The sequence below is a fragment of the Mus pahari genome, chromosome 7 (assembly GCF_900095145.1).
Source record: "Mus pahari chromosome 7, PAHARI_EIJ_v1.1, whole genome shotgun sequence".
Classification (NCBI taxonomy): domain Eukaryota; kingdom Metazoa; phylum Chordata; class Mammalia; order Rodentia; family Muridae; genus Mus; species Mus pahari.
This window is the reverse complement of record NC_034596.1, coordinates 2410558-2435305: the sequence shown is the minus strand read 5'-3', so window position 1 is coordinate 2435305 and position 24748 is coordinate 2410558. Positions and strand designations below refer to the sequence as shown.

General features: G+C 41.1%; 1 protein-coding gene across 4 annotated transcripts in view; it reads left to right on the top strand.

The window, feature by feature from the left end:
* The window catches only part of Hadhb (hydroxyacyl-CoA dehydrogenase trifunctional multienzyme complex subunit beta), a 28918-nt gene extending 5242 nt beyond the window's left edge, over positions 1 to 23676 (top strand). For 3 of the 4 annotated variants that reach the window (XM_021201736.1, XM_021201738.1, XM_021201737.1), the window contains exons 4-16: positions 3707 to 3806; positions 5447 to 5491; positions 7367 to 7466; positions 10313 to 10400; positions 12398 to 12585; positions 13538 to 13718; positions 15651 to 15772; positions 17585 to 17664; positions 17743 to 17790; positions 18458 to 18545; positions 19252 to 19326; positions 19873 to 20037; positions 23144 to 23676. In XM_021201736.1, the coding sequence (XP_021057395.1) occupies positions 3707 to 3806; positions 5447 to 5491; positions 7367 to 7466; positions 10313 to 10400; positions 12398 to 12585; positions 13538 to 13718; positions 15651 to 15772; positions 17585 to 17664; positions 17743 to 17790; positions 18458 to 18545; positions 19252 to 19326; positions 19873 to 20037; positions 23144 to 23179 (1316 nt within the window). In that variant the 3' untranslated portion in view covers positions 23180 to 23676. The remainder of the gene's footprint in view (positions 1 to 3706; positions 3807 to 5446; positions 5492 to 7366; positions 7467 to 10312; positions 10401 to 12397; positions 12586 to 13537; positions 13719 to 15650; positions 15773 to 17584; positions 17665 to 17742; positions 17791 to 18457; positions 18546 to 19251; positions 19327 to 19872; positions 20038 to 23143) is intronic. The other variant, XM_029540870.1, reaches the window with a different exon arrangement.
* Positions 23677 to 24748: the final 1072 nt, after the last annotated feature.

Sequence of the window (24748 nt, the reverse complement as noted above, 5' to 3'; positions counted from 1 at the left end):
AAGGTTATTCTGATGACAACAGAGAAGACATTTTTCAGGCATTTGACTAATCTCTGTTTTTTCATAGCCTTTTTTTTTTTTTTTTTTTTTTTTTTTTTTTTTTTTTTTTTTTTTTTTTTTTTTGTTTTTGTCTATATTTCTTCCTAACTATGCTATAAGCTCTGAAAGTCATGAGACTTAATCCTTTTTTGTGGCCCTAATGTCAAACAGTATTCTATAAACAGTTTTGTGTTGATGTTGCTGATGATAGTGGCATAAAAAGGCACCTGTGATAAGCAAAGAATGTGAACCCCTGATTTAGGGTTGGGAAGGAACATGTGCCTATGCCAAGCAGGTTTTAGGGTACAATTAGTGTTATAACTATATAATCCCTCTTAACTCGCTTGAGTATTACTGCTTGACATGGCTGTTTGAAGAAATGTGGGCATATGATTACAGGATTTATTGCGGTTTTCTGTCTTCTCATAAACTGTGGTAGAATATTTGACTGATTTGATGACTACATTTTTTGTTTGTCCACATACCTCTCTTTCTCCCACAAAAATAGCAGTTATGTAAAGTATAGCATATCTTTTAATCTTTGAACTATGTATAGAGTATACACAGTTAATTGTATATTGGTTAATATTTCCTAGATTTTCAAGTTTTATAGTCTAGCTTGCACATTTGCAAATAAAGTTTTTGCAGATCAGGAATGTTAACTATAGTATTTTTATTCTCAGTTGAGATTCTGAGACTTCATTGCCATAGTTTACCCTTAACCCTTATATATATTTGGTATATATATAAAGGAGCTGTATTATTTGTGTTTGATGTGGCTAGGAGCCAGTGCCCATGAGACAATGGAAGTCCTTTCAGTGACTGTTACAGAATATAGCAACAGTGCTGTTTTCAAAATAGGATTTATACAATTAATTTAATTGCTTTTAAATGAGCTAAATTATTTGGAATGGCTGTTTTTTTGGGTTGTTTTGTTTTGTTTTGTTTGTTACCCTAGAAGTTGCTATAAAGGTTCAAAGGTGGAACTGGAGGTAACTAATTATTAGAGAAAGCTTTGTTAGGATAGAATGTGAAGTAAGCCCCAGACACATGGAAGAATTGGATGAAATGAGACTGTGCAAATAAGAGAATACCTAAATTAAGGCAAGATGGTTGAAGTGAGCAAGGAACTGGGGCCTTGAGCAGAGCAAGATTTCTCAACCTGTGGGTTGTGATCCCTTGGGGCTTGAATGACTCTTTCACAGGGGTCTCCTAGGACCATTGGAAAATACAGATATTTACATTACAGCTACTAACTGTAGCAAAATTATAGTAGCAACAACAATAATTTTATGGTTGGGGGTCACCACAACATGAGAAACTATAGTAAAGGGTTGCAGCATTAGGAAGGTTGAGAACCACAGAAGTAGATCAAGAAATTAATTAGAGAAATAAGAATTTTAACATTTTTGAATATACTTAAAAGAAACAAACTCATTTTTTGTAAAAATCACCATAACATAGTAATATCTCATCCAACTTTTCCTCAAAATACTTTTTTCTTTCTAAGGTCGGTCACAAGTCATCCACAAATTTGGTAGGCTGTTTTCATTTCTCATCTTCCTGGGAGATGGAACACCTTCCTATAATCACTCTGGCCTGTCCCCCACATTCCTGCCTCATCATATTCTTTGGTTCTTCTACTGACTCCTGAGCTTAGCTTCTGTACCGACCTTCTTTGCCCTCCCTATGTAGGAAGTTAAAAGGCTATCTGGTTCAATTAAGGTGAAAGCCTTAGTGTTAACACTGGATGAGAAGAGGTAGCACTGTCTTGGAGGGGTGGGTGGGGAGGAAGGACTAGAAGAAGCCTGGGCCACAGCATAGCTGGAGGGGGGCCTCTCCTGGTACATGATGGGGAGAGGCAGGGGCTGGGCAGGGGAAGTTGTTTCCTCTGGCACTGAGTTGACCTAGAGGTTGGTTTTCCACTCATAATTGATTACCTGGGTGTAGTCATCATACCAAGGACAAAATAAGTCTCGCTCATACCAAACATGGCCTCGGAGAGAGATGTGACTCGGTTTTCCCCAGGTTGTGGGGAGGGCTCAATCTAAGACCCTTCTTCATTCCCGGCCCCTGTCCTTTGCAGATGACTGGGGTGAAAGAGACAAGCATAAATATGGCCTACTGGAGCCTGGTGCTCTGTTCCAGAGCTTGTAATGGCTGGACCCACGGCCCCATCCTTGCACAGAGCCCTCAGGATTTGTTCCTGCCCTGTCCACTCCAGGCTTTGAAACAGAGTCAAATGCTAGGCAAGCTGACTGCTGCTGGGACAGTAGCCTCAGATGGTAGGGCAAGTGCTGACGGTAATCCTGGAACTGCCCTGCACCGGCCCTTTCACGGTCTGTAGGGTGCTGAGTTTGGTTGTCCATCCACTGCTGCAGCCATAGCGAGCTGGTGTCACTGTCCCAGCCTGTGAACAGGCAGACAGGAGCTTGGAGATGCAGCATGAGGTTCTTCCCCAAACCACTGGCCGTTTGCTGCCTCTGATTCCCTATTGCTTTGGTGTACTGGGCTATGTATTACCCCCTTGAAATAATAAAAGAGTAACATTTAAAAAAAAAAAAAAAAAAAGGCTGTCTGGTTATTGTGGGTAACGAATCCTCGGGCTTGAGAGGATTTGTGCACAGTAAGGTAAAAAGGTGCCGGGGAAGCACACACGCAGCTCATGGCCAGCTGCTCCTCTCCCTGGCCTCTCATCTTGTCTCTGTATGTCTTTTTCTGCCCATTTGTTCTCTTCTTTGCTCTCAGGATTTATGCTATCCTATAACTAGCTTGTGAGTGACTTCAGTTTACTGTTGCCCTGATTCTTTTTATGGCATCCTTTCAGCCTCTGCTAATGGATAGTTTTTTACCATGTTTCTTTTCTTGCATTCCCACCAAAAGGCCTGGTACAGTTTATCACTTGTTTGAAATGACATAAACAACTGATTGCTAGGGTCATGATGCTAAGGTCATGAGCTGGAAATTGTTTCTTGCTGTAGTAATACTGGGAGGTGGAAGAACCTTTAACAGATGGTACCTAAGTTAGATGTGGGGGCACACACCTGTAACCCCAGCTCTGGGGAGGCTTAAGTATTGAGTGTTTGAAGCCAACCTGAGCCACATTGTGAATTTGATATGTAGAAGTACCCTCTGCTTAGAAAGAAGGAGGAAGAGGAAGAAGAGGAAGAATAAGCCCCACAGAGAAGTAATTAGGTCGTTGGTGTGAGGCATCAGCTCTTGAGAGCGGTTGTTTTAAAGTGAGGCCACTGTACACACCTCTCCTCTTCTGCACTTAGCTACTTTTTTCTGCCTTTTTGCTGTTTAGCTTTGTTATAACAAAGCCAGGTGCACCTTTCCTAGGACCTCAGCTCATACCATGTACTTAGTTTAGATTCCAGTGCTTAGCCTCTGCTATTTTGTTGTAGGAAAAAACAGTGCTAATATACACTGGTCAACTACTTTTTTGATTTGTTGGTGGGCCTGGCACACCCCTCTGAATCTGATCAGTTTGTGCCTTGGATTTAGACCTTATTGGCAGGGACTATAAACAGGGCGACTTTTTCAGGGAGGCTGTGAGAGCAAGCATAGAAACATGTACCTAGGCAAGTGGTCCGTTCTCTGAGCTACCTCCCTACCCCTGACTTTATATATCTTAATTAATAGTTCTTTGAACTTTATCTTAAAGCTGTTCAGACCAAGTCAAAGAAGACTTTAGCAAAACCCAATATGAAGAATATTGTGGTGGTGGAAGGGGTCCGCATTCCATTTCTGCTGTCAGGCACTTCGTAAGTATAAAATGATCATGTTAGTTGTCTGTTTCTCTTCTGGTACTGTGTGAAGTGGTCTTTGTAGGGAATAATATAGTTAGTGGGAGACCATATAGAGAGCACCTGTATAAAACCAGTATAGAACAAGTCAAATCAGTGGTATATTATGGCAAGATGTTCTGTATGTGAGTACACTGTTGCTGTCATCAGACACACCAGAAGGGGGCATCAGATCTCATTACAGATAAGATTGTGAGCCACCATGTGGTTGCTGGGAATTGAACTCAGGACCTCTGGAAGAGCAGTCAGTGCTCTTAACCACTGAGCCATCCCTCCAGCCCCATGGCAAGATGTTCCATTCCTTTTATAAACTAGCTTGCCATGGCATTAGTCTGAAATAGCTCTAGTTGAGAGTCCAGTGCAGGTCCAGATACCATCTTGGCCCTGGATTCTATGTGATCACCCTCCCTCCCCCCTCCCCTCCCCTCCCTTCCCCCCCTTTCTTTTCTTTTCTGGAACATGGTTTCTGTAGACACAGTTTGCGTGCTGAGAATGATGCTGCTTTGGTCTTCTGAAAATGAGACTTGGTGTTGACACAGCTGGTCCAAATGCCTGCCATAGTTCAACCCCAAGTATTTTGGACTACCCTGAAAGTTCCTCAGAATCAAACAGCTGGTCTTTCAGGCTTTTCTATCCTCTCAGTAAGATTCAGTCTATACAAAAGCTGGTAATGGGCTCTTTTAAGGAAGCAATTTGTTCTGTTCTGTTTATGTTGTTAGTTTTTAAATATTTGTTCTTTGTACAGGCAGTCACTAACATTAAAAACTTACTGGGGAGAATATTAGCCTCCAGTTTGAAAAAATGAGGCCTTTCTTTTTGTATTCATATGGAAGATTTGAGATCTTGAAGATAATTACCTTTAAAAGGCAAGGCATAGGGACTGGAGAGATGACTTAGCAGTACTCAGCAGCACAGGATGTTCTTCCAGAGGAGCTGGGTTCAAATCCCAACACTCTATGGCAGCTCACAACTGTCTGTAGCTCCAATTCCAGGGGGTCCAACATCCTCACATAGACATCCATGCAGGCAAAACATCAATGCACATAAAATAAAAATAAATGAATGAATTTTAAAAATGCAAGGCATGAAAGATGTAGTGAGACAGCTCAGTGGGTAAGGGTGCTTGCTAACAAACTTCCGACGTAAGTACAGTCCCTGGGACAGCTCAGTGGGTAANTTGCTAACAAACTTCCGACGTAAGTACAGTCCCTGGGACAGCTCAGTGGGTAAAGGTGCTTGCTAACAAACTTCCGACGTAAGTACAGTCCCTGGAAAGCAGGGACTTGTACAGGTTGTCCCTTGACTTCCCCAAGTATACAAGTACAGACAACACTAAATGATAACAACAACAGAAAAAAGAGTAGAATGTCTATATTTTGTCACACAGTCAGCAAGTTCTGTAGAGGCTTAGGGCTTGAGGAATTTTTTAAGATAACAGATGGCAAAGTCACACTGTTTCTTCATATGAACTGATAGACTTGGGAGTAAGATTAGGTGCATTGTCAGCATATGTTAGGCAATCTGTATGCATTGGAATTTTTAAAAATTCTATTGAAACGCTAGGCTTTTGGTTTAAATTATTTGTTTTCTTTCCCCAGGTATAAAGACCTAATGCCACATGACTTGGCTAGAGCTGCACTTTCGTAAGTAAATGGAGTTTCCTGTTCTTCCAACTTAAAATACTTTTATAGTTTTTGTACTTGAAGTAGCATGTTCTGTAGAATTTTCATATCTAGGATGTTAAACTTTATATGGAAAGAAGCAATATTAACTAGCTCCTAGCAAGGTTTTTTTTTTTAAAGATTTATTTATTATATGTAAGTACACTATAGCTGTCTTCAGACACTCCAGAGAGGGCGTCGGATCTTGTTATGGATGGTTATGAGCCACCATGTGGTTGCTGGGATTTGAACTCTGGACCTTTGGAAGAGCGGTCAGGTGCTCTTGCCCACTGAGCCATCTCACCAGCCCCCTAGCAAGGTTTTTTGATACAGGGTTTCACCATATAATTCTGATTGACCTGAAACTGACTCTAGACCTGGCTAGCCTTGAACTCAGGAATTCATCTACCTCTGCCTCCCAGTTGTCAAGATTAAAGGTGTATGTCATGATACGATTATATGTTAAATTTTAACAGCTTTGAATAAAAAGCATCTTTATTTTGCAAGCTTAGCACATAGCATCTTGGTGGTATGGATAGTGTTCATTATTCTCAGACTGGCCTGAAACTCATTATGTAGGCCAAAATGGCTTCAAATTCACTGCAATCTGCCTGCTTCATCTACATGTACATGGTGGCAAATATACATAAGATAAAAATTAAGGAAAAAACCCTTGAAGGTTCCTATGCAAACCAAGTAAATTTAAATGAGATGAAATGCGGCTGAGATGGTGTGGTTGTAACTGTACAGCAGTGTCTGTGTAAGACATTCTCTACTTTTCCAAAGATGTTTTGCTTTAGTGTCTTCAGGAAGCCAAAATCTTTTCCTAGTTGGAAAACGCTTTCATTGTCCTTCCTGCTCACTGTCACTCACTCAGTTTTCTTGTCCTCCTGCCAGACTTTAAGAGCAAATGGCAGTATTTAATGTCTACCTTCTTTAATTACCTAATAATCATTTCCATTCCCAAATTTCTCTGTAGTTATATTTTGGAAGCATCTTTAGGGACTTTGTGATCATAAATACAACAGTCTTTTCTCAGGCCTCTCGCTGTGCTCTACATGTGACACTGCAAACTGCTTGGACCTGTCTTCATTTGAGTTGCATTGCAACTTTCTGATTTTTTTCCATTTTTGCTTCTTTATTCTGTTTCCTTCTCCTCCCCTCCCCTCCCCTCCTCCTTCTCCTTCTCCTCTTCTCCTCCTCCTCCTCCTCCTCCTCCTCCTCCTCCTCCTCCTCCTCCTCCTCCTCCTCCTCCTCCTTCTCCTCCTCCTCTTTATTTCAGTGGTGTGGGTGTTAACCCTAAGGCATTGAGTATAGGAGGCAAATGTTCTACCAGTCTGCTTGTGGACGTTGTACATCGTGGTGCGCACTAGGCTCCGCACCACGATGTACAACGTCCACAAGCAGTCTTCAGACACTCCAGAAGAGGGCATCAGGTCTTGTTACGGGTGGTTGTGGGCCACCATGTGGTTGCTGGGATTTGAACTCTGGACCTTCGGAAGAGCAGTCGGGTGCTCTTACCCACTGAGCCATCTCACCAGCCCTGATTATTTTTTTCTAATGTCTCATTACCAAGTGGCCATCAAATATTGACTCTTCACATGACTCTTCACTCATTTTCCTGTTGATAAGCTGTTAAATGTCTGTGTCTGGCCTTTGAAAAGGAAAGACTTGTCTTTGTGTTTTTGTGGAAATTAGGATTGAATCAAGGGCCTTGTATGTACAAAGTGAGCACTCTCCTCTGACCTATACCTCCAGGACATGCCTTCCCTGTTTAAAATGTGTAGTGTTTATGTGATGTTCTCTGGTGTACCTTCATGTATGAAGTGTTTCTTTTCTTTGGGTTTCTGCTTTTAGGGGTTTGTTGCATCGAACCAATATTCCAAAGGATGTTGTTGATTATATCATCTTTGGTACAGTTATTCAGGAAGTAAAAACAAGCAATGTGGCTAGAGAGGTAAGTAAAGCAAAATTTATATTGTTTAAAGAGATTGATAAAGCTGGAGATAGTGGCTGATGCTTGTAACATATTCCTGGGAGGCTGAGGCAGGAAGATTACCATGGAGTCCAAGGCCTATCTGGGAATTAGTAAATTCCATATTATCTGGGCTATAGTGGGACCTTTTCTCCAAAACAGTAGCAACAGAGCTGGGCTTGGAGATCCACCTTTAATACTCGTAGTCAGAAGGGTGAGGCAAGCAGATCAGTAAGTTCCAGGTCATTCAGGGCCTCATAGTGAGACCCTGTCTCCCCCCACCATCACATCCTTCCCCCAAATTAGAAAAGATCTAGTTGAATTTGAATTAATATTTAATCGTTTATTTCTTTTGTATGTGCATGTGTTGCTAGAGATCTGACCCAAGGCCTTGCATATTTCAGGCAAGGCAAGTAAGTGTTCTACTGCTAAGATACATGCCCAGCCTAGAATTTACCATTTTAAAGTCATTAAACTCTTAAGATCCATTAGCTAAACATGTATTTCACTTAAAATCAGATGATGTATACTATTACTATGTATGCACATTTTGCTATAGGTCAGATAAATTGTTTGAGTGGTTTAAGAAATGTTAGTTTGTTTCTTGTGTTAGAGAAACAGTATAGCAATATGGCTGATGCTGCTCTTTGTAATGTTAGCCTTCATGGTTTCTAATTAAACTTGAACAGTGGAGCCAAGTTCATAACTTGGTTTTGTAGTAGAGGAAGCCTTACCTATGACTTGCTACCTTTGACTAGATGACACGTAGGCAGGGTTGTTTTTTTTTAATGTAACTACTTCCTAGGAGTTTACCTTTAGCCTAGTTGGCACACATCTGGTGTTTATTGGGCAATGGAGGTAATGACAGCCTTGAAACTAATATGAGTATCATACAGGCATTGACAGTGGCTAGTTCAAACCTGTCTTCTGGGCTTTGTTCCAATTCTTTGGATAAAGTAGGTGTTCACATATTTATCTTATTTCTTGTCTGTGCTTCTATGCTCATTATAGTTATGAGGGTAATTACTTCCATTGTCAGCCAAGATAGAAGGGCAAATGTGCAGATCAAAACCATTTGTTCTCTTACACAGTGAATGTTAAAGCAGCTGAAATTCCAGCACTGCCCAAGGTCATAGAGTGTGCAGCCAGTGCTGTTGAGGGCAGAGGCGAGAAGAGGGCTGAAAGCAGGGAGAGGCTGTCTCTGCTTCTGGGGCACTGGCTTCTCCTCTGCATCAGCACATTTTGAACACAGCTAATAAAGCGTTCTAGTGGGTTAGTAAAAAAAAGACAAAAGTTTGTGGGATAAAATAAACAGGTGAATCTCAGAAAAACTACTTATCTTATTCAACTATAGAATGGTTGAATAAATTATGGTTCAACAAAATGATGGAATATTATTAGTCCATTAAAAACCATATTAGGAAATTTATTTTAAAAAACATTTCATGGTTACATAAAGCCATCAAGTTGTTTACAGTGCTTGGAATTTCTGGATCATGGATATGAAATGACTTTCATAAGACTGAAAAAGTAAATTTCAATTTTCTCTACATTCTTTTCTCAAACCAAAACCATGGTGTTCTTCTGTGAAATTTTTTCTGAAAGTTTTACATCTATATGCACATTCCAGCTGTTGATTGGCATGAGGAAGTTTCTTCCCTGAACCTCATACTAATATCAGTCATATTGTACGCCACATAATTTATTTTTAAGACAGGCAGGGTCTTACTTATGAGGCCCTGGCTGGCCTGGAACTTCCTGTGTAGACCAGGGTAGCCCCAAGCTTACAGAGATGCACCTGCCTCCAAAGTACTGAGATTAAAGAGCTATGCCACCACACGTAGCTTCTAGGTCATTTTATAGCTAAGAAGAAAGGTAGAAGTGATGGGACAGGTAGGAAAATAAGTAGTAAAACTTAAAATCCACAGCAAAAGAATTTCACTAGAATCTATGCTGATATATATATTTTAAGATTATTTATTTATTATGGGTACAGTATTCTGCCTGTATGTGTGGGTGCACGCCAGAAAAGGGCACCAGAAGCCATTATAAATGGTTGTGAGCCACCATGTGCTTACTGGGAATTAAACGCAGGATCTCTGGAAGTGCAACCAGTACTCTTTCTTTTCTTCTTTTTTAAAATTAATTTGTTTATTCACTTTACATCCCATTATCAGCACCCCCCACCTCAGCTTTTTCCCACAGTCAGTGCTCTTAACCTCTGAGCCATCCCTCCAGCCCACAAGGACCTGTCCTGATATTAATATGAAGTCCTCCTAAAGGGCTTTGTTCCCCTATCAAAGCCGACTTTGCTGAAAGACCTCAGTGTACTTCTCCTTCAACTCAGTTTCCTCCTTTCTCCTTGGTGTCTTGAAAGGGATTCAATCTTTAAATAGAAGAATGTGGATAAGGGTCACCAGCTACCAGTTCTATTTAAAGCTTTGTTAGTCCTCTGTGCCAGCTGAGCCAAGGGCAACATGCTGCAGTGACCTCATGAGGATCAAGCTGTTATGACCTAAGTGCCCTTACCCTTGTCCCACTGTGGAGTCTTTTCTTTTGCCCCCAACACCTGCTTCTGATTTCCTTTCCAACTGGTTCAGATTAAGAAGTTGACATGCAGATGCCAGGAAGTAGTTTTTAGTACAATTAGGCACTTCATATCAGACCTCCCTACAGACAGAATAAGGTCATACTGGTGTATACAAAAGTAACAGCTTTCTGCTCCTGCAGATGGCAAGTAGTATCAAACACAGTGTAAGTATAGTGGCAAAGTAGTGCTCAGAGCCTGACTCACATGTGTGTTTTCTCTCCCTCACTATTCCTTGAAGGCTGCCCTGGGAGCTGGCTTCTCTGATAAGACTCCAGCTCACACTGTCACCATGGCCTGTATCTCTTCAAACCAAGCCATGACCACAGGTATGTGTGAATGGGGTCCAGAGGTGCCTGTGACTTCACTCCTTTTAATTAGTCTTGAGGGAAGTAAAAGTTAGGGGTTTCCAGAGTAGTTTTTATGCCTTGTGGGGACAGTTGAATTCGTCCTTAATCCTAGACTGGCTGCTAGACTAGGACTGTGAGTGGGAGAAGGGGCACAGTTTATTCTGCTTAGGTAACTCTGATAGGGCATCGCCCCATGAGGACAGAAACCTGCAGCCTCAAGCATCACCATAGTTGTCAAGTCGTACTCTAGATGGTTAATCGCAAGTCACTTGTTGAGTAAGTATAAGGGCCAGAGTATAGATGGATCCCTAGCACCTACTAAATGTCCTGTAGGTGTGACAGCTTGTTTGTAATCCCAGAATTCAGAAGGCAGAGACAGGATCCCCAAAGCAAGCTAGCTGACTAGCTGGCTAGATGATGCAAATGGGTGAGATGTGTTCAAGTGAGAGAAATTGTCTCATTGTACAAGATGGGGCACAGTTAAAGACAGATACCAAATTCTGGCTTGTATACACACACACACACACACACACACACACACACACACACACACACGTTTGCCCATGTTTCCCCTAATACATGACAACACACATTTACACTTGCAAAAAATGCTTTTATGAGCCGGGCGTGGTGGCGCACACCTTTGATCCCAGCACTTGGGAGGCAGAGGCAGGCCACTGCCATTCAATGAAAAGACAGGAAGCTTGACAGGCTTAGTGCATCAATGGTATTATAATAATATCAAGGCCAGATTGAGTTCATGAGTGGCAGGAATGAAGCCAGAGGCAGTGGTTGGAGGCTTCTCTACTGAGCAGCATGTGACTGACTCCCAGTTAGACCAACAGAATTGCATGCCAGTTGCCACAAAGGGAAACTCACATCTGAGAAGATATGTAGCAGAAATTAGTATTCTCTATGTGAGGGGTAGGGAGGAAACCTTTCTGAAAACTTAATCTTAGAGCATATAAAATATGGAAGATGTTCAAGTTTTGAGTATTTGAGTTGAGCTGGAGAAATGGTTCAGCACTGACTGATCCTCCAGAGCACCTGGGTGTGATTTCCAGCGCCTCCATGATAATTTATAATTATTGCCTCTATTTCCAGGAGATCTAATGACATCTTGGCCTCTGTAGGCATTAGGCACAAATGTGCAGGTGAAACACTAATATACAGAAAATTAAATAAGTTATAAAGAATATCACTTGAGGGGCTGGAGAGATGGCTCAGCGGTTAAGAGCACTGACTGCTCTTCCAAAGGTCATGAGTTCAAATACCAGCAACCACATGGTGGCTCACAACCATCCAAAAATGAGATCTGATGCCCTCTTCTGGTGTGTCTGAAGACAGCTACAATGTACTTAGATATAATAATAAATAAATCTTAAAAAAAAAAAAAGAATATCACTTGAGTTGATTTAGCAGTTGATGTCCTTGTGTCTTGGATGAATGTATTTTTAGACATTTAAAATATTTCCTTGTACTTGCCTATTTATGGGTTCAGTCTCCAGAAGTGCAAAAATTATAAGGTAATAGTCCCGTTGAAAAGGTAAAAACTAGCTGGGTGTAGCACATTTTGATTCCCAGCACTCAGGAGGAGGGAGCAGGTGGATCTGTGAGTTTGAGGCCAGTCTGCTCTGCACAGCTAGTTGCAGGTCAGCCAGAGCTACACAGTAAGACCCTATAGTTAGAAACTGATAGCTGTTATACAAAACTAATAACGGTTTCAAGGATTTTTAAAATACATTTATTTTATATGCATGCATGTTATGATACATGTGTGCAGGTCAAAGGATAACTTGTGAAAATTAGTTTCCTCCCCCTACCATATCTGCTGTAGGGCTGGAGCTGAGGTCCTCTGGCTTGGCTGCAAGTACCTTCTCCTGTTGAGCCATCTTGCTGGCTCCTTTTTTACAGCTTTTAAATCAAGCTTACATTTCAGTGATTTGTTATTCCTTCCTATGCTTTGTACCCTGTAGCTGTTGGTCTGATAGCTTCTGGCCAGTGTGATGTCGTCGTGGCTGGTGGTGTTGAGTTAATGTCTGACGTCCCTATTCGTCATTCAAGAAATATGAGGAAAATGATGCTTGATCTCAATAAAGCCAAGACTCTGGGCCAGCGCCTGTCCTTACTCAGTAAATTCAGATTGAATTTTCTGTCCCCTGAGGTAAGACTTGTATATTTAATGTAAATAAAGATCCAGAGCATCCTGAAGCTAGATTACAGTTAGATATAACATGTATTCTAATACTTATATATTCTCTTGATTACAGGGCAGGGTATTTGGTCAAGATTGAGAGTGGGAGTAGTTATAAGAATTGAATTTGTAGGGCTGGTGAGATGGCTTAGTGGGTAAGAGCACCCGACTGCTCTTCCAAAGGTGCAGAGTTCAAATCCCAGCAACCACATGGTGGCTCACAACCATCCTTAACAAGATCTGATGCCCTCTTCTGGAGTGTCTGAAGACAGCTACAGTGTACTTACATATAATAAATAAATCTTTAAAAAAAAAAAAAAAAGAATTGAATTTGTAATCTGGACATGGTGGCACATACCTTTAATCCCAGCACTCCAGAGCCCAAACAAGAGAATCTGTATGAGTGCAAGGGCAAGCTGATTTACATGAGATCCTGTCTTTAAAAATGTATTTTTTAGACCTTTTTAGAAATATATTTTCTCAAGCTGGGCAGCGGTGGTGCACACCTTTAATCCCAGAACTCAGGAGGCAGAGGCAGGTGGATCTGAGTTCAGAGGCAGCCTGGTCTACAGAGTTTTCCAGGACAGCCAGGGCTACACAGAGAAACCCTGTGTCAAAAACAAAAACAAAAAAAGAAGGAAAGAGAGAGAAAAAAAAAAAACCCCACAAATGTTTGCTTGCAAAGAGCTTTTGCATTTTCTTTATTCCTTCTTTGGTGTGGTTTTTTTTTTTTTTTTTTTTGAGCCAAGGTCTTGCTAGGCTGTCCTCAAATTTAAAATTCCCCTGCCTCAACCTCCTGAGTGCTAGGGTTATAGGCATGTGTTTCTATATCCAGCCAATAAAAAGATTTCTTAGCACTGAGCAATCCTGTGCATCACCTCACACCTCTAAAGAGCAGAGCTGTTCTGTGTCTCCTTACTAGCTCCCTGCAGTGGCTGAGTTCTCCACTAATGAGACCATGGGCCACTCTGCAGACCGACTGGCTGCTGCCTTTGCTGTTTCTCGAATGGAACAGGATGAATATGCACTGCGTTCTCATAGTCTGGCCAAGAAGGCACAGGATGAAGGACACCTTTCTGATATTGTACCCTTCAAAGTACCAGGTAAGTAGCGATACTTACTGGGGTGTTCTGAACTGCTTCAGTTGTCCCCAAAACTTAAAAGTTTGTTTTTGAAAAGGGTTCATTTATTTTTGTTATGTTTTTCTGTATGTGCCTTAGTATTCGTATGTGTGTCCTGTGCATGCAGGTGTCCCCAGAGGCCGTAAGAGAGGGCATTGGAGCCCTTGGAACAGAGGTTACAAGTGGTTACAAGCCGATATAGGTGCTGGGAACCAAATCTGCACCCTCTGAAAGCAGCACGTGCTCTTAACAATTGAGCCACCTCGTCAGCCCTAAAATTAAAAATGATAATTTTTTAAAAACAGGGTTCTACCATGTAGCTCTAGCTGGCCCTGAGCTCTCAAAGAGAACTGCCTTTGCCTCCAGGTTGCTATGATTGTTTCCAAAATAATCAGCTTTTATTCTCTTTGTTTGTTTGGTTTTGGTTTTGTTTGATGTTTGTATTTTCTAGACAGGGTTTCTCTGTGTAGTCCTGCTGTCCTTGAACTTTCTCTGTAGGTCCACCTGCCTTTGCCCCCTGAGTGCTGGGATTAAAGGCATGCACCAACACCACTCCATTCAGCTTTTATTCTTAAACATAGACTCAAGTTTAGATCTATGCTATAACACTGGTAAACTTAGCAAAAGGGTTTTGTTGTTTTTTTTAAAACAAGGTCTCATCTAGATATGGTTGGCCTCATATTGTAGCTGAGGCTGGCCTGGCACTCTTAATTCCCTGCCTCCACCTCCCAAATAGGATCCCATGCATGTGCTACCATGCTCCTTTTCTCAAGGGTTTCTTTCATTAATTATTTATTCACTTTACATCCCAATTACAGCCCTCCCTCCCTTCCCTGTTCCCAGTCCCCCTCTCACCTTTACACTCCCCACCCCTGTGTGTGTTTATAGTCCGTCAGTGGAGGTCAGAGAATAATTTAATAGGAATCCATTTTCTCTTTCATGTGGGTCTTGGGGATCAAATTCAGGTCACCAGACCCTGTGGCCAGTTCCTTCACGTGCTAAGCCATCTCGCTGGCCCTGTTTGGTTTTGTAGGATGTTGGCGTGTGGCTTTAACTGGCCTCTCACTTGTAGCAGTCCTTTTGCCTTAGCCGCCCAAGTGCTTGGACTACAGGTCTGAGTCACAATGCCTGGGTCCAGCCAATTTAAAACTCTTGATTCATGGGACTTCTATATAAACAGCTAAATCTTAGTGAGTGTCTTAAGAAAATATGATGTTGAGGGTTTTATTTCCTGTTTCGTCTTTTTTCTTTTTCTTTGAGACAGGATTTTGCTATGTAATCTGCCTGGCCTGATACATGGTCTATGTGATATCTTCAAACTCAAAATGGTCTTCTTGCCTCCGTCTCCAAAGTACTAGACATGCCTGGCGTGACGTCTTTTTGTACTTGTGTATACATCTGGGACTAAATAAATGAAACAAAATGAAATTTGATGATGTCTTAGCTGTAAAAGGCTCTTTTAGAGATGCAGTTATGTACAACTCAGTGGTAGAGTGCTTGCTCAGGATGGTCAAGGACCTGTGGCAGTGGCGGCAGTGAGGGATAGGGGTGTTGATCCCCAGCCCTGGAAAGAATAAAAAGGCTTTCTTTATAGTTGACAGATAAGACTTTCATTTCCTTTGTTCTTAAATTTTTACTTAAGTGTATGTGTGTGTGTGGATGTATGCACACGCTTGTAGGTTCTTTACAGGCCAGAAGAGGGCATTGGTTCCCCTGGAGCTGGATTTACAAGCAGTTGTGAGTTGTCCATTGTGGGTGCCGGGCACTGAACTTGGGTCCCCAGAAAGAACAGCAGTTGTTAAACTCTAAACCACCTTTCCAGCCCCCGTTCTTAGAATTTTTAAAACATATTGCTATAGAGAAGATATATAATGCTTCTAGTTTCTTAGAGCTAAAAAATTCATGTTCTTACAGGAAAGGACACAGTTACCAAAGATAATGGGATCCGTCCTTCCTCACTGGAGCAAATGGCCAAACTAAAACCCGCGTTCATCAAACCCTATGGCACAGTGACAGCTGCAAATTCTTCTTTCCTGGTAATTGTCATTGCTATTTGTGTTTAATAGTGGCTTTTCTATAGACTCAATAGAAGAGCCTGCAGCAAATTTGCTTATGTGTGGTTGGAGGCTTAAAATAAAACTATTCACTGTTGAGAAAATGTTAAAGGAAAATCATTTAGAAAACAAACACAACCTGGGTGTGATAATACATCCCTGTAAGCCCAGCATTCAGGATGTAGAGGCTGGGGGATCAAGGGTTTGCAGGCAGCCTACCTGTCTCAGAAATCCAATACATAAGTTTTACTCTAAGATAGATTTCCCTATGAAGCCTAGGCTGGCTTCAAAGTTATAATTCTTCTGCCTCAGCCTTCCTAGTGCTGTAACCACAGGCATGTACCATGTATAAACACCAAGTTTAGAATCATAGTTTTAAGGTCTTAGACATCTCACCATACTAATACAAAAGCTGCTCTTTTTTTTTTTTTTTTAAAGATTTATTTATTTATTATATGTAAGTACACTGTAGCTGTCTTCAGACACTCCAGAAGAGGGCATCAGATCTTGTTACGGATGGTTATGAGCCACCATGTGGTTGCTGGGATTTGAACTCCGGACCTTTGGAAGAGCAATCAGGTGCTCTTACCCACTGAGCCATCTCACCAGCCCCCAAAGCTGCTCTTTTTATGAACTTGGCCATTCATCAAACTTGTATTGTTTTGGTAAGCATTAGAGATGGGAAGGACAGTTGTGATACACTGTGGTGGCTGTAGGCCAGCTGCTGAGGATAGCAGAGAGGCACCAAGGGAAGCTTTATTTTATTTGTTCTTTTTAGAAATTTGTTGTGTATGGGTGTTTTGTCTGAATGTGTGTCTGTGCATCTGTATGGGGACTGCCCACAGAGGCCAGAAGAGACATTGACTTTTGGATCTAGTTACAGATTCTTCTTAGCTACCATGTGGGTGCTGGGAACTGAACCTGGGTCTCTGGAAGAACAAGTGCTCTAACCACTGAGCAATCTCTCCAGCTCTCATGTTTCTTTACAGTATAACTGATCAATTTCTACCACCACACCTAGCAGTGAGCAACTATTAATGTAGTATCCAAAAACCATTTTTTATGTATAGTCAACTGTATTCCCAGACTTTCTGGCCACCTTACTGGTAGCTACATGCCCTTTTCAGTATTGCTAAGTTTTAAGAAGATGTGTAATAAAATGTGACAGAACCTGTTTTGATTTTTGCATATTGCATGGAGTGATTTCATTTTTTTTGGAACTGTAGAGGACATTCTTTCATTTTTGAAGTAATGGTAAAGGGCTTTTTAAAAACAAACAAAACCCCAGAGGTACCTCTTAGTCCTGAAATTTCTTAATTATTATTTGGGATAAAAACATACTAGATGTTTAAAGTGTTGCAAAACCATGATTTTGATGGTCTCATTTACCCATCTGAGTCTTCTCTCAGTGTGTTGCCTTTAGAATAAAATCTCAAAGCTATGGACAGGAGGCTACTAAGAAACAACACAGAAAATGTAAAAAATAATTTAAGTAAATATTGCAATTCATGAAAAAAATTTTCATTTTCTGTGCCAGAAGCAAAAACCTGTTGGTCCTTATTTCTGAAGCTGCATCTCCCAGTGTATCTTGAAAAATTATAATACCTTATGAACAGTCCCTGATACCTTTGTCCTCCCAGAGTGGCTTAGTGTATGTGCTTGTGACTTAATGGTAGATACAGTAAACTGAATTTGCTACATAGACTCTATATAGATATACTAGTGGACTCGTGAACAGGCTTTCGAGGCGGATGCCAGGAGACCTCCAGATAACATCATGTTGTGCCGTTTCAGACTGATGGCGCTTCTGCGATGCTAATCATGTCAGAGGACAGAGCCCTGGCCATGGGTTATAAACCAAAGGCATATTTGAGGTAAAGTAAATATTCTGGTGAATTGCTTATGGCTTCTTTATTTTATTACTAGAGGTAACCTTTCTGGTTTTTGCCTAGGGATTTTATATATGTGTCCCAGGATCCGAAAGATCAGCTTTTACTCGGGTAAGTAGCAGTATATATTTCTAAATCTCAATGAAAAATACTTGAATTTTTGATTACAGTTATTTAGTGTGTGGGAGGCAGGGCGAGGGGTCAGAAGATAATTTACAGCATTTGATTTTCTCTTTCTACCACGTGGATCTCAGGGATCAATTGCTCACATTTTTTTACACAGGTTTGAGAGTATGTTAAGCCCTAAGTTGGCATTTTATTTTCATATTGCTACCAATTGTGTTATATAATCAATCTCTGTGTGTGCGCGCGTGCGTGAGCTATGGGGTCGTTTATGCTAGACAAGCACTCTCAACCCTGAGCTTCATCCCTAACCCCCAGGACCTTTCATAAATGCCTCTCATTATCTGTCCTTACTCCACTGGCTTCCATTATAACCTTGAGACTGCCAGCCCTTTCTCCTGCCTTGCTCCTTTGAATTCTGTCCTTTTCTCTTTAGTTTTAACTTACCCTACACTGCTTGCCTGCTTATTATCTGTTCTTCCAGTTCTACAATATAGTGAGGATGAAGGGCATGCCTTTTTTTTATCCCCAACGCTAAGCATTTGTATAATAGAACCAATGAGTAAGGATAAAACTCAATTTGGAGTATCCTAGGAAGTGCTTAAGTTAAAATGGGAAGTTTTAGTCTACTATTTTTGTTTGTTTTCTTTTTCAGACCAACATATGCTACTCCAAAGGTTTTAGAAAAGGCAGGATTAACCATGAATGATATTGATGCTTTTGAATTTCATGAAGCCTTCTCAGTAAGTCGTTTATAAGTCATGTCTGAAATGAGTATAGCCATTACAAGTGAAGTGAATGCTTACTGGGAGTGGGGCTTTGTATTCAAACTGAATGTCTTTGTAGGGAGGGCTAGGTCACAGATTCAGTGTCACACTTGTGGTGTTGAAAATATACCTTTGAGCCGGGTGTGGTGGCACACGCCTTTAATCCCAGCACTTGGGAGGCAGAGGCAGGCGAATTTCTGAGTTTGAGGCCAGCCTGGTTTACAAAGTAAGTTCCAGGACAGCCAGGGCTACACAGAGAAACCCTGTCTCGGAAAAAACAACACCAAAAAAAACAACAAAAAAAGAAAATACACCTTTGAAAGCTATTTTTTTGTTTTGTTTTTTAAAGGTTTACTTATTATATGTAAGCACACTGTAGCTGTCTTCAGACACCCCAGAAGAGGGCATCAGATCTCATTACGGATGGTTGTGAGCCACCATGTGGTTGCTGGGATTTGAACTCTGGACCTCAGGAAGAGCAGTCTGTGCTCTTAACTGCTGAGCCATCTCTCCAGCCCTGGAGGCTGTTTCTTAAAGTCCCATTAAGAAGTGTTAAATTATTTCCTTATGAAATTTTCACTGAGAACTGATGTAAAGATTTGCTTAAAGTTACACAAGTCTATGTCTTACATAAAACCGGAAGAGCATTAGTAACAAAGTCTTGAATTATTTTCCCTTCTAGGGTCAGATTTTGGCAAACTTTAAAGCCATGGATTCTGATTGGTTTGCACAAAACTACATGGGTAGGAAAACCAAGGTATGTTTTGATAAATAATATGTTTGAAATTACCAGTGTGTTAATATTTTGAATTTAGTTACCAGCTTATAATATAAAGGAGAGCTGGTCATAGTGGTGTCTGCCTTTAATTTCAGTACTTTGGAGGTAGAAGCTGACAGTTCTCTCTGCATTAAGTCCAGCCTGGTCTACAAGGGGAGTTCCTAGATAAAAAAGATTATACAGAGAAACCCTGTTTCTGAATGAATAAGTAAACAAACAAGAGAGGGAAAAGTTTATTCTCTTTTTGGCAGTACTGGGTGTTGAACCATGCATGCAGGCCAAGTGCTGTTTCACTGAGCTGTAGTCCCAGCTTCTCTCCTAATTTAAAAACAAGTCATGGAGATTGATGAGTGAAGACAGTAAGACTTAATGTTGGTCTTGCTCAGGTGCCATACATTGATTTGTATGGTAGTCAGTATTAGTTACTCCTCACTGTCTTGTTTGCTTCCTCTTAGGCAGAGCCTGACTTGATTGGTCTTAAGTAAAATTGCCTTTAAATTGGTCTTTGTTTTTTGTGGGAGCCAGGTTGGATCACCTCCTCTGGAGAAGTTTAATATCTGGGGCGGATCACTGTCTCTGGGACACCCTTTTGGAGCCACTGGCTGTCGGTTGGTCATGGCAGCTGCCAACAGACTGAGGAAGGATGGAGGCCAGTATGCTTTAGTGGCTGCCTGTGCAGCTGGAGGACAGGTATGTCACAGCAATGTCATCGGGACTCCCATGTCCTGAGAATGTTTTATTTGAAGCATTCATGAAGTGCTAAGATGTTTATATTTCTTGCTTATAATATGTTTAATATATGCTCATTTTAGAAGCTATATAAAATATAGAAATATATTGGAAAAATATCATTTAAACTTTGTGAGGAACTAGCATTAGAGGTATTTCAGTGTATTTTCTTCCTTAGTGATAAACTTTTATTCATTTACCTAGTAATCGTGACACCTTATCTATAATGTCTAAGGTAAACAGTCTCTGTGGCCGTTAACTCAGTGATCAAGTAATTACCTGTCTTGCATGTTTGAAGTCCTGGGTCTTTAGCACCACCACAAAACCGTCTCCAGAGAACTGACTTACTCTGTATGGTAGTTAATTTCTCTGTGATATGTGGCTGCTGTTCAGCCAGAAATTCATTAGTCTGATAGATGTTTTCCTGTCTACCTCACTTACACTATAGACTCAGCATGTTCTGCATGCTCTGAACTATAATTTTTCACAGGGAGTAAAATCCTAAAGGAAGATTAGCTGTTGGCTTTTATGGATTTTTTTGAAGGCAGAGTTTTTCTGTGTAGCCCTGGCTATCCTAGAATTTGCTTTGTTGACCATGTTGGCCTCTAGAGATCTCCCTGCCTCTGCTGGAAGTAAAAGCCATCACATGCACTCACATGCTCTGACACATAGTCTTTTTTTTTTTTTTTAATTCTGATATAGACAGATTTTTTTTTTGTTTTCTTGCATATTATAGACACTGTTACTAAGCAAGACAAATAAGCTATGTAAAGACATAAAATCTTGCCTATAACCATACCACCCTGAATATACCTGATTGCTTGAAGTATAGAATCATGTAAAAGATGATATAGACAGCTTTTCTTTAAAGAGTTTAAAGAAAGAAAGATAATTTATTTATAAGTTGAAACATTGTTGCTTCATGGTCTGAAACTTTTTGGTTGTACTAGGATTAAACACAGGACTCCATACAGCCCCGGGGATACAGTCCCCTAACTCAGACCTGTCTTATTATTGTTTGTGTCTCCCCTGCTGAAATCTTGCATATCTAGGTGAGAGTCTGCTTCTTATGTATGCCTGCTCCCTCGAGGGAGAAGACTGTGTGTGGCATGTCGCCTCCAGATCCCTTCCCACTCAGTGCAGTTGTCATCTCTGTGTACAGAGTGTACATACCATTAGATGATGATGTGCGTGAATGGAGAGTATTCAGGGTCTTTCTTCTACGAGTTATACGCGTGCCACTTGTTTGTTTAGTCAAGGCATTTGAGTGACACCAACATGATTAGGAAATTAGATTACAAATTCATTATGGTGGATTTAGAGCAGTGGTTTTCTTTTTTTTATAGTTTATTTTTATTTTATGTGCATTGATGTTTTGCTTGCATGTATGTCTATATGAGGGTGTCGGAAACCCTAGGACTGGAGTTGGTATGAGCTGCCCTGTTGGGGCTGGAAGTTGAACCCAGGTCCTCTGGGACAGCAGCCGTACTCTTAGCTGCTGAGCCATCTCTAGCCCAAAAACAGTATATTTCATCTTTGGCATTGTTAATATTTTGGACCAGTTAATTCTTTGGGCTGTGTACTGTAGGATGTTTTAGCACAGTCTCCACCCATGAGATTCCAATAGCAACAAATTATTTCCCAGCCCTGCCTTTGCCCATATGTATATGCACACAGTTAAAACTAGCAGAAATACCTGCCAGCTGTCTTCTGAAGAGAGTGGAAGCACGTCCCCAAGTTGAGAAGTACTGATCCTGTTGAAACATGAAAATAGTGCATTATATATAAAGTTGGAGGAGTGTTCTGCTTCCAGTGGGTCAGTCAGACCTTTCCCTCCCTGTTTTGTTTGTTTGCTTGCATTATCAAACAAACATTATTAATTATTTTAAACTAATGTATATGCTAAATTCCAGATTAAGATCTTGTATATGACCTTACATAGTATTGAACTTGGTATTTTATAAATAATAGTTTCTTAATATATATTTGTTGGAATTGAATCTAGAAGCTGACCATTTCATTAGGCTGTCTATAGGTTTGATTGCAGTCCAACAGTTAGAATGACTGTTTATCAGACAGAATTTAGACCCAGGAAATCCTAAATGTTTGTGTAAGGCTTAAACTTGGGTCATAACTAGTACCCAGAGCTATGCTGAGTGCTGCAGAAAGGACATTGTTCGTTCTTCTACCCTTAGGTACGCTCAGTTCACCTTTTCCTTTTTCAATTGTAGCTTTAGATTTTTCCTTTGTTCTCATATATTACATCTGGACTGTAGTTTTCCCTCCCTTCCTCCATCTCTCCCCTGCCCTATCGAGACTTTCCCAGATCCACCCTCCTTCCCCCTCCCCTCAGAAAAGCACAGGTTTCCCAGGGGCATCAACCAAACACAGCATAACAAGCTCCAACAAGACCAGGCGCATGCTGTCCTATTCAATTCATCTTCCTAACCAGAGAGTAGCAGAGCCAAGCCCAGGCCTTAGAATCAGAATCCTTATACCCGGTTCCCAATCACGGCTTTCTTCACAAGGGCTTTGTGATTTGACTGAGTCACTTAACCTTTCAAATCCAGTTTGGGTGGCCCAGTGGTAGAGGCTTGCCTAGCATGCTGCAGACCTGAGTTTATTCCCCAGCACCACAGAAATTAAAATAAAAACAACCATTTGTTGCATTTACTAGGACTCTAGATTGAGTCTGGTGCACGCATGTGTGAGGGGCGGGGAGGTGTATGTATAGCCAGTTGTATGCATATAAGTACATGTATGTCTATGTAAAGTGTTCTATCCGATTTAATTTTATAAACATGTTTCTAACCTAGGCACCCTGAGCCCCACTTTATAGAGAAAGCCGAGTCTCCGAGTGACCCCTTTCCTGCGGTCACACAGTAGTGGCTCTGCAGTCTCCGAGTGACCCCTTTCCTGCGGTCACACAGTAGTGGCTCTGCAGTCTCCGAGTGACCCCTTTCCTGCGGTCACACAGTAGTGGCTCTGCTGCTGGCCTGCCTACGTACTGGCTGGACTCCACACGTTTCACTGCTTCCTAGGTCTGACTGAACTTTCTCCTTCACAGGGTCATGCTATGATTGTGGAAGCTTACCCCAAATGACTGCTCTAGAAGGAGGCGACCGGCTGATCTCCGCAGCCCTGCTGGGCAGTGCCATTTCAATGCACTACCAAGTGACACCTGCGGTTCCTAGCCCTTCTTAGGAAACAACGCTCGTGGCCTTCTTTGAAATATTTTGTGATCCAGCCTTGCCAGTGTTCGAGCTTTTCGATAATCACAGCTTCTGCTCTCTAAGTTCCAGACTATGTCAGATGTTTGCGCGGTTCCTGTTGTTTCTTGTCACAAAGACTAATGGCTGCTAGCCGCTTGGAGACAGGCTAGCTGAGGTTTAGAATCATCTTTGTAACATTTGCAGATAGATTCTCCTTATTCCTGTCTGTGTCATAGAAATAATTATTTTTTTCTAAAATACAAACCGATGTGCCTAAGTTAACTCACTATAGAAAAAAAATCTAAACATCTCTTAACCTGAAATGCTTAGAGACATGGATACCATGTTGGTTGGCCTTAATAAAGTAGACATGTATTAGAGGACTGTTCATAGTCTCGTTATTAGTGGGAAATGGGCAGCTTTTGTAATTGTTACAGTCAGTTGTGAAACTGCCAGGAATGTAGTAATGTCCCACTCACAATAGTGTGTTTCCCCCATTTCTTAATTGAAGCAAATTGATTTTATTGGAGATGCTTCTGTTTGTGAGGGTTGATGTAACATTTAAGAACATACTTTATTTTGACTATAATAAACCCCCTCAAATTCTTGACAACTGAGCTACACAATCACATTTATGCAATTCTGAAAAACTTGTAGCTTTAGTTATAGACCATTTGTTTGAATGTTGCTCAGATGTATGGAACTTGCTGTCAGAATCACCCTGGGTGGTTTGAGCACTTTTAGGCAAGGAACAGTATTGACTTCCGAAGAAGACTTGAGAGTCCCACTGTCATTTCCCCATAGTTTTCCTGGTAAATTAAGACAGTGTGTATGTATGTATTTTTGTATGGGATATTTGTGTGGTGCTGGGAATTAAAGTCAGGGCCTAGTGAATACTAGGCAGGTGTTCTACTTTAAAGATGAGCCTCATCTCCAGCCTAATATGAGGGGTGTGTGTTTGTTTTCAGTCCAAACTTACCTTTAAATGTCTGATTTAAATTTTCTCAGTTACATTTTATGTTTTAATATTTAGTGAACTTTTCCCCAAAAGGCGATGATTTAAATTCATTTGCAAAAATGACAGAATCACTTAGCCTGTGGTCACTAAGGAACAAAGACATCTAGCTGAGTGATGGTGGCGCTCACCTTTAACCCCAGCACTCAGGAGGCTGAGGCCCAAGGATTTCTGAGTTAAAGGCCAGCCTGGTCTACAAAGTGTGTCCCAGGACAACCAGGGCTGCACAGGGTAATTCTGTCTTGACACCTTGCTGGAAGTAACAATAAGTAACAATAAGTAATTTTCACAAGAGGCTGGCTGATGTGATACTGCACCCATCTATTTCGTTTGTATTTATCACACATTGTGCTTTGAGGATAGTGATCCTGCCAAAAGGAGAAGGGACCAGAACTTACGCAGTCATCTCCAGGAATGCTTTGGGGATTCCTAGAATCAAGGAAGC